Source organism: Schizophyllum commune (genome assembly GCF_000143185.2).
Source record: "Schizophyllum commune H4-8 unplaced genomic scaffold SCHCOscaffold_11, whole genome shotgun sequence".
Taxonomy (NCBI): domain Eukaryota; kingdom Fungi; phylum Basidiomycota; class Agaricomycetes; order Agaricales; family Schizophyllaceae; genus Schizophyllum; species Schizophyllum commune.
Window position 1 is genome coordinate 739,286 of NW_026089548.1, and position 7,806 is coordinate 747,091.

The following is a 7,806-nucleotide window of genomic DNA, read 5'->3' on the forward strand; positions in this document are numbered from 1 at the left end:
TACGGGCCTCGAGGCCTGAGGAATGACATGCTCAGAAATTAACCCGTGAGACACCCTTAACGGCATTTGCCGCAAACAGTCCTTACATGAATCCGGCTTGTTGCAACCTACACCGAAGTCTTGTCGATCTTAGCATCGTCCTCATACGATGAGTCTCGAAACTATACCGGACCTCTGGTTCCCGGATGGGAACATCGTGATCCGCGTCGGAGAGCGCGTATGCCGCGTCCACCAGAGCATACTCGCGGCCAACTCGCCCGTCCTGGCTGACATGTTCTCCGTGCCCCAGCCGCGCGATGGGGAGATGTACGAGGGGCTGCCCATGATGAGCTTTCCAGATCCTCCTGAGGAGGTTCTGCACTGGCTGAAGTCCATGTTGCTGCTGGGGTATGTTGCACTACCGTGCTTCGCCGCGATGGGGCTTCGTGCTGACGGTCTCGAAGGTACTTCGAGGTCTACCCTAGCCGTATAGCTCAAGACAAGCTACTCGCTACGCTTCGCCTCAGCCACAAGTACGGCGTGCAGTCCCTTCGCCAGCGCGCGCTGTACCACCTTAGCATCGCGTTCCCGGATATGGGCTCTGACCGCGCTGCAGCCTCTAAGTCGACCCCAGCCGCTATAGATGGTGGCCGCACGGTGGACTTCTTCTGCAGAGTCTACGCTGTCGCCCTGGAGATTGGCGCTCGTTGGCTGCTCCCCTCTGTCATGTACAACATCCACTCCGCCACCTACCTCGATGCCGAAGCCAGAGCACGTCTGCCGGCGTTGATGACATCCCAGGCTATGTTGCGGTTACTGGAAGTCGGACGACTGGTTCTCGCGCACTTTATGCCCCATAAGCTCGCGCCGGTAATCCAGTGGGAGGAGGAGGGTGATGATGTCTGCGCTTTTGGTGGCGAGTGCGAGGACGCAGTCCGACGTATGGGCGGTATAGTGTGCAAAAACCTCAAACGAGGTATTTCAACACCTGCCGCCGCTGAGCCTCGAAATCGACGCATGACTTCGATGAACTTGCAAAAGCGACGCACGCGATCGAACGAGAGTGCGTGCTTACCTGTCGAGTAAGCTCTCGCTGCGCAGAACACCCGGCGGAAGGGGGACTTGGGCGTCGCGGTTGCGCTGAGCCTGGCGATTTCGGCTGTTGCCGAAGCTCGGCGGCGTACTCCCGCGCTCACGTGGATCAGTTACAGCGGTTTGCGTTACTTTGCGGAATCCGCGCGAATTCCGCGTGCGTGTCATGTTTGGCCGCAGCCTCACGGCACCTGCCGCACGTCGCCTGGCATGGACTTTCTGCCCATTATTTAGCTTAACTTCTCGACCAAGCGGCGCCTACTACAAAGCCACGTTCTCCCTAGGGACTTGGGTCACCAAGTACTGCATACAACGCTTTTTGGAGGTCAAGTCGCTGATGAGCCTATCGGCTATTTCGGACCTGAGTCCAGCGCGCGTGCTCTCGGAAAACGCCGGCCTGGCATGGAATAAATAAGCGCTTACCGTTGTTCGAGCATTTTGCTCTGGAATATCTCGGAAAGGGACCTCACAGCCATATATCAACATAGAGCTCCAGTTTCTCGGCAAGATCTATATGGTATCGAACGAGGGACGACTTTCTGAGGGCTATTCGGCAGGTGCCGCGAGGCCAAATATGACACGCACGCGGAATTCGCGCGGATTCCGCAAAGTAACGCAAACCGCTGTAATACTTGGACTTCGTTATGCTCGGCGGAACATTCATTCTCAGGCTATTAATTAGTCGTCTCGATGAGCCGGAGATATGTAGTATCGGTGGGCTGCGTGGGTGCGACTTAAGATACGTCATGACTGAAGAGCAAAGCAATGTCCAGAATTACCGAGTTTGTGCCAACGTTAGGTTGAGCGGCCTGCACCACGTCAGCCTTACCCCCGGCACCACGAGCGACAGAGGCGCGCGCATTGCACGGCTGCTATCCTCAGCGGGGTAGGCTGCATCGTGCCTGCTGAGCCTAGAGACCTCGCGTGGAAATGAGGACGAGCAGCTCAAGGCCCCGGCGGTTGACCTTGTCGAGGATAACCAAGCTCCCCGAGACAAGAAGGGCTTCAGAGGATCTGATGATAAATCATATGCATTGCTCAACATGGTATGTACAGAGGCAGGTGAGGCGTGATGGGCTGGAATGGACGAAGTCATCAGGCGGCGCGGCCTTATCCTCCATCTGTTAGCGAGCGCCTCACCCCGGGAGAAAGCGGCTGTAAATCCCCCGTAGGCCTTCAATTCAGCCAAAGAACGGATATTGGATCGCTTACAAGCCATTTACATACCCATATATTGGTCGGCTAGGTCACGAAAGAGCATGCCGGCTTTAGCGCCGGGCGCTTAACAGCTAGTCGGGGAACCCCGAGTTCGGGCCGTCCAAGCCACGCCACCCCTTCCCTCATTGCCCTTTCACTCCGACGTGGAACCGAGCACTGGGAGCTGCGATCACGGCATAGCTCGATCGCGTGCGTCGATTTCGAGGCTCAGCGGCGGCAGGTGTTGAAATACCTCGTTTGAGGTTTTTGCACACTATACCGCCCATACCGACGCATTCTTGAGAAAAACTTCGAACAGCTCGTCGCCCATCCGCTTTCCTTCATCGACCTGCATGATACATTCTTGACGGGCGTCCCTCCTGGCTCGCCGGTGAAGGACGTGATTGGTCGAGTGGCATGCAAGGCGTGCGATAGTAATTTCCGCTGGCGCTACGGCGGCGCGTGCTTACACTTCAAACACGCGCTGGAGGATGCTTGCGGGGCTACGCCCAAAGACATACATTTGGGTAGAGCATTGGACACGGGAGTGAGGACCGATGTCGACGGGTGGGATTAGTAGTGCTTGCCTGCTGGCTGTCTTCGGGTATCTATACTTCTTTTGGGTACGAGCTCGACAGCTCTTGTCACACAGAAGTCCAACTGTGACGTCACGGCCAATACTACGGTGAAATCTTTATCATGCTCATATCGACCAAGTATCACCTTGCTTGCAAGGTATCTACACCTGTCTTATTGACGACGCCACGAGTTTTTTTGCGGCATAAGTACAAACAAAAGATGTCACCCGTCACCTGCCTTCACTAGCGCAGTTTCTCGGCGCTTGAGGGGATCTAATATGGGACTCGCCGTCCTGACCAGTATAGATAATCGAGGAAGTGCATTCAACAAACATGAGAAGGCCTACAATGGACTTCCACAGCCCGTAAGCGCATAGCGCTTGGGACTGCAGAGGTATCGGAAGAGTGCGGCAAAGTCCGATGTCGGTACCGGCAGATCACCTGACCGGTTGAACTTCGCGGCACAATCTGCAGACTGCCAGCATGCCGAAGACAATCCATCCATACTTACGCAAGAGGAATATACTTTCCACAACTACTACAAGGTTATTGAGTCCCTTACGCTGTGTCTATACGCTTTGTTCCTCGATTTCTGTTTGGACTGGTTTTTTTGGACCTTTCCATCACATCGTCTCCACATACAATGCACCTGTCGTTCTGCTATCCGGAGACGCAAAAGGGAGAGTGAGGAGGAGCTCTATAAAGCGACGCTACTGCTCCGGAGGTCAGAAGGGAAGCGAGAGCAGTTTGTGGAATGCATTCTTGAATGGAAGGCCGCAGGGTAGATGATCCGGGGCTTGAGACGCTCCGTGGGTGGAAGCGCATCGTCTACTTTTCCTCTGAGATGAAAAAAGAGCCGAGGGAGGGGGTAGACTGTTTCCTCTTTGCAAATATACTGTCGGTGGTGATCCCTTTCCGTGAAAAGACGCTGTACGCGACAGCGTCGTGCATGGTCACTCCGTACGGGATATGAAGAGTCCGCCGGTGCGTTTACAGGAGCATAGACCGAAGGATCAGCGGGAATGGAGGCACAAGCTGTTTGCCCTTTGAGGGAGGGCAATGTGAATAGCATGGAGAAGGCGGTGACTGAGGGAGTATACTTTAAGGTTGGCCCCACCGACACGGATGAGATCAAGATGGTCACGGAGGACCTTCCTCTCACAGGTCGTCGGAGTCGACGCCGGCATCGTAGCTCAGCCGCCGGTGCTCAGCTAATGGTGTCGAGCACACACACACTCCGCAAGCAAGGTTGGGAGCCGGCGCCGCCGGAGCTTCTCTAGTACAGCAAGTAATGGTCATTGCACAGGGCGGTACGACAATAGGGCGGACCTTGCGGTTGCGAGGGCTAGTATGCGGATAGGCTATATCACTTGACAAACGCTCTCTGGGTAATAACATAGGAATAATCAACACCGGCTCTCATGAAGTATGCCACCCACAGGAGAGACTGACAAACATGGGAGTACATACGTCGCATGGGGTACACCACATTATGCCACACCCAACTGCCCCATGATGGCCTGCACCTGCTCGTGCACAAACGCGGGGACCTCGACCTCCTCCATGTCGTCGTCGTCATCCGAGTCGTCGTCCTCGTCGTCCTCGTCGTGGCCCATTTGAGTGTCGCCGTTCGGGTCTGGCTGAGGTTGGGTGTCTCCTTCGTGGTGCGGCTCTCCTTCATTGTGCGGTTGGGGTACTCCTCCTTGCGATTCCACTGCGTGTGTATGCTGAGGGCCTCCTCCGTGCTCCCCATCGCCGTGCTCCCCATGCCCCTCCTTCCCATGCTCGCCCATATCCTTCTCCATATCCCGCGACATCTCGTCCATCGCGGCCTCCATCTGCGCGTCCATATCCATCTCGTCCGCGGTCTCGGTGTCGGTCGTCGTGGGGTCCGCTTGTGAGGAGGGGTCGGTCGTCGTGGGGTCGGCGTGCGATTGGGTGGGGTGCGACTCGGAGGCGGGAGGGTGCTGCTCGTGCTGAGGGTCTGGGGGATGATTTTGTGGGTGTTGTTCGGGCTGGGTGGTGGCTTGAGCTTGCGGTTGGGCAGACGCGGGTTGAGGGGTCTGAGGGGTAGGCGTAGATGGTGATTGGGACGCGGTCGATTGTGAGGTAGGAGCGGATGCAAAGAGTGCGGGGTCGATGGGTATGGAGGGTTGGGCGAGCGGCTGTGTGGTGTACGATGCCGCCGCTTGCTGAGGTGCATACATTGTCGAAGCATACGAGGCCGGCGCTTGTTGAGCTGCGAACGACGTCGGGGTGAACTGACTCGACCATTGCGACGTGCTCGCGAACATCGGTTGCTGGGTCGCCGGTGCAGTAGTCGCCGTATTTGGCGCTGGTTGGATTGTATGAGGTTGATGCGACCCATGCGCTTGCTGCGTCGCCGCCGCCTCGTCCGCCGCTTCCACCTGCTCCGCGTACGCGATCTCCGTCAACTGCGCTGCCAGAAGCGCCAACTGCGCCTGCAGATGCGCGCGCGTATCCGCGTCCAGACCCTCCATGTCCACGTCCATCGCGTCCTGGCCTGTAGACGAAGATGCATTGTTCGCATGCCCATGGCCATTCACCGCAACCTGCGCGTGCTGCTGCTGCTGCTGCTGCTGGTGCGCATCCTGCGCATGCGTGTTCTCCGCCGCATACCGCTCCTGGATCGCCTTCAGCAGCGTCTGCGCCGCCTCGTACGCCGCCGCGTCCCCGCTGTTCGCGTCCGCCGGCGCGTGGTGCGCCTGCGCGCCCTTCTGCTCGAGGGCCTGCGTGAGCGTGAAGAGGGCGTCGAGGTTCTGCGAGTTGGAGTTGGTGAAGACGGGGGTGCTGTTGGCGGCGGAGCTCGGGGTGGTGATGTGCATGCCGCGGATGGTGCCGGGGGGTGGGGGAACAGAGGATTGGGGGCGGCGGTTGTTGCGGCGGGTCATCTGAGGGAGAGCGCGTTAGTAACGAACGCATATAGGCAGGCAAGCGCAAATAGGCAGACGAGCGAATATAGGCAGACAAGCGCATGATGGCTAGACAATGCGCATATACCCAGGTGAGGGAGCACTTACTGGTAGACTGCTCGCCCCGGCGTTGTGGTTGACCTTGTACTTCCCGCCTGCGCCCTTTTCGAGCCGCCCGCGTTTGTAGGCTTTTTGCAGGGCCTGTGATGCGGAGGGACGGAAGTTGGACTGCAACGAGTAGTGCGCTGCCATCCACGCATACACGTCCTTCGGCGCCAGCCCGTCTGGCCGCTGCCCGTTCTCGTCAGGCGGCGCGTTCTCCGCCTCGAGCAATGCTTCCACGATCATGTCTTCGTAGCTCGGCATCCCTGCGCTCGGGCCCACTGTTGGGCCATTGCCGTCCGACGATGCCGCCGGTAGAGGTTGCGGACCCTGCGAGACGCGCGAAGGACCGGCGGTGGGTGGACTGTTCGAGTACAGCGGATGCGAGGGGTGCGGGTAGGTCAAGGGAGGGGGTGGTGGTGGTGGAGGTGGTGCAGGGGCTGGCGCGGGGATGGGCGCGTCTGCAGGTGGATAACCAGGGGGTGGCGGATACGGGCCATAGGGATAGTATGGGAAGCCGTACGGGACAGGCGCTTGCGGTTGAGGTTGCGGCTGAGGCTGAGGCTGGGATTGGGGTTGGTGCTGTGGCTGAGGAGTTGAGGTCGAGGTTGAGGTCGAGGATACGTTGGCTTCCTGGGGTGCTGACTGCGCAGGTGGCTCTTGCGACTTGTCAGCGCCATTGCTCTCTGGCTCCTTAGCGCTCTCGCTGCCTCCTTCTGGTGGCGGATCGGTGCTTGGCGGATCGGTAGATGGTGCGCTTTGCTGCTGATCGCGTTCCCGCTGTTCCCTCTCGCGCTGCGCCGCCTCCTCCTGCTCGCGCTTCTCGCGCTCCTCCTTCTCCTTGACCGCCTTTATGGCATCGATCGTCCCCTGAAGATCAAGAGGCCACAGGGCGCCCTTGAAGTGCAACGGCACGTAGTAATCGAGCGTCAGGCATATCTCAATGATCTGTTCTGGCGGTAAAAGTGCGAGGTATGTCTTCTTGAGTTCGCGCGGATGGTCTGAAACGTCGTTCTAATTAGATCGCGTGGAAATCAGGCATAAATTCTACCTGGATATTGGTAGAATCCAGCGGGCGGATACCCTGGATAGGCGGCCATCGAGTGGCCCGTTGACGAGCTGTATAGCGTCCGGAGACAGCCGATGAAAATGTTACAGTTGCTCGTGCCCCCGTGATCGCGGACCTACAATGACAAACAGGGGCCGACCCCATCATTGCCGGATCTGGACTTCCACGACGACATTTACGTTCGAAGCTGTCCTAGCCAAGGACCGTGTTAGTCTGCTATCAAACGCGGCGGGGAAACCGGAATGAGGACAATTGATGGCACATGACTTTTCCCGCGGTAAAAGCTCCTCGGGGATATCTCGTTTAGGCAGGCTCCCTTCCAAATACGGTAGTAAATACAACTTGAACACATCACTGGGCTCCTCTGAGCGGCATATGAGTGTACCCGCCACGGAAATGCCCTTCAAGTTCGTCTCCGAAGAAGGTCGGGCCTTAATCAAGAAGATACTCCAGGACACTGTGGCGATTGAGCCCCATGACCACCAACTTGAAGCCCTCTCGTACGCGCTCGACCGCGTGAGTGTCCTGTCAGTCACGTACACCGGCAGCGGAAAATCGGGGTATATCTATATGCTTGCGATAATCCTCGGTGCGCTACGTGCCAATCCCGCGCTCTGTCCTCAGGCCGATGTGCCGCGAGACCCGGTTATTGTGGTCATATGTCCCACCATCGCGTTAGAGGAGGATCTGGTATTTCTGTCCTTCTATGCGTGCTGTGGGGTTCTCACGTTATCTGCACAGGAGAAGAAGCTGAAGAAGTACAACATCGATTGCTTTCCTTCTCAACAAGAGTCGGAAGGAGGAGTTCGCAGACAAAGGGCCGTGATATATTCACGGAGGCGGCCGATGTGTGCCA

The 7,806-nt window shown here is 57.7% G+C and overlaps 3 protein-coding genes across 3 annotated transcripts; 2 read left to right on the forward strand and 1 right to left on the reverse strand.

Annotated features, from left to right (window-relative positions):
* The first annotated feature begins 122 nt into the window (after positions 1-122).
* SCHCODRAFT_02638714 (uncharacterized protein) lies at positions 123-1,130 on the forward strand. Its single transcript, XM_050346040.1, has 2 exons — positions 123-387; positions 444-1,130. The coding sequence occupies exons 1-2, from the start codon at positions 149-151 to the stop codon at positions 1,063-1,065; spliced, it is 861 nt and encodes a 286-aa protein (XP_050198170.1). The 5' UTR covers positions 123-148; the 3' UTR covers positions 1,066-1,130.
* Positions 1,131-4,065: 2,935 nt separating this feature from the next.
* Positions 4,066-6,992, reverse strand: SCHCODRAFT_02638722 (uncharacterized protein). Its single transcript, XM_003028291.2, has 3 exons — positions 6,933-6,992; positions 5,888-6,882; positions 4,066-5,758 (listed from the first exon to the last, which is right to left on the reverse strand). The coding sequence occupies exons 1-3, from the start codon at positions 6,979-6,981 to the stop codon at positions 4,337-4,339; spliced, it is 2,466 nt and encodes an 821-aa protein (XP_003028337.1). The 5' UTR covers positions 6,982-6,992; the 3' UTR covers positions 4,066-4,336.
* Positions 6,993-7,346: 354 nt separating this feature from the next.
* On the forward strand, positions 7,347-7,637 carry SCHCODRAFT_01103698 (uncharacterized protein; the record flags this gene model as incomplete). The annotated part of the gene is made up of 1 exon (XM_050341030.1): positions 7,347-7,637. A coding segment is annotated over one exon (291 nt), but the record flags the coding sequence as incomplete, so codon positions are not given.
* Between the last annotated feature and the right edge of the window lie 169 nt (positions 7,638-7,806).

What these genes read in the sequence shown, in the direction of transcription:
- SCHCODRAFT_02638722 (XM_003028291.2), bottom strand. Translation starts at nt 6,981, where the DNA reads ATGGCCGCCTATCCAGGGTATCCGCCCGCTGGATTCTACCAATATCCA. An exon ending in TGGATTCTACCAATATCCAG is followed by an intron (nt 6,883 to 6,932) that starts GTAGAATTTATG and finishes ACGACGTTTCAG; the next exon opens with ACCATCCGCGCGAACTCAAG. An exon ending in CCGGGGCGAGCAGTCTACCA is followed by an intron (nt 5,759 to 5,887) that starts GTAAGTGCTCCC and finishes GCTCTCCCTCAG; the next exon opens with ATGACCCGCCGCAACAACCG.
- SCHCODRAFT_02638714 (XM_050346040.1), top strand. Translation starts at nt 149, where the DNA reads ATGAGTCTCGAAACTATACCGGACCTCTGGTTCCCGGATGGGAACATC. An exon ending in AAGTCCATGTTGCTGCTGGG is followed by an intron (nt 388 to 443) that starts GTATGTTGCACT and finishes ACGGTCTCGAAG; the next exon opens with GTACTTCGAGGTCTACCCTA.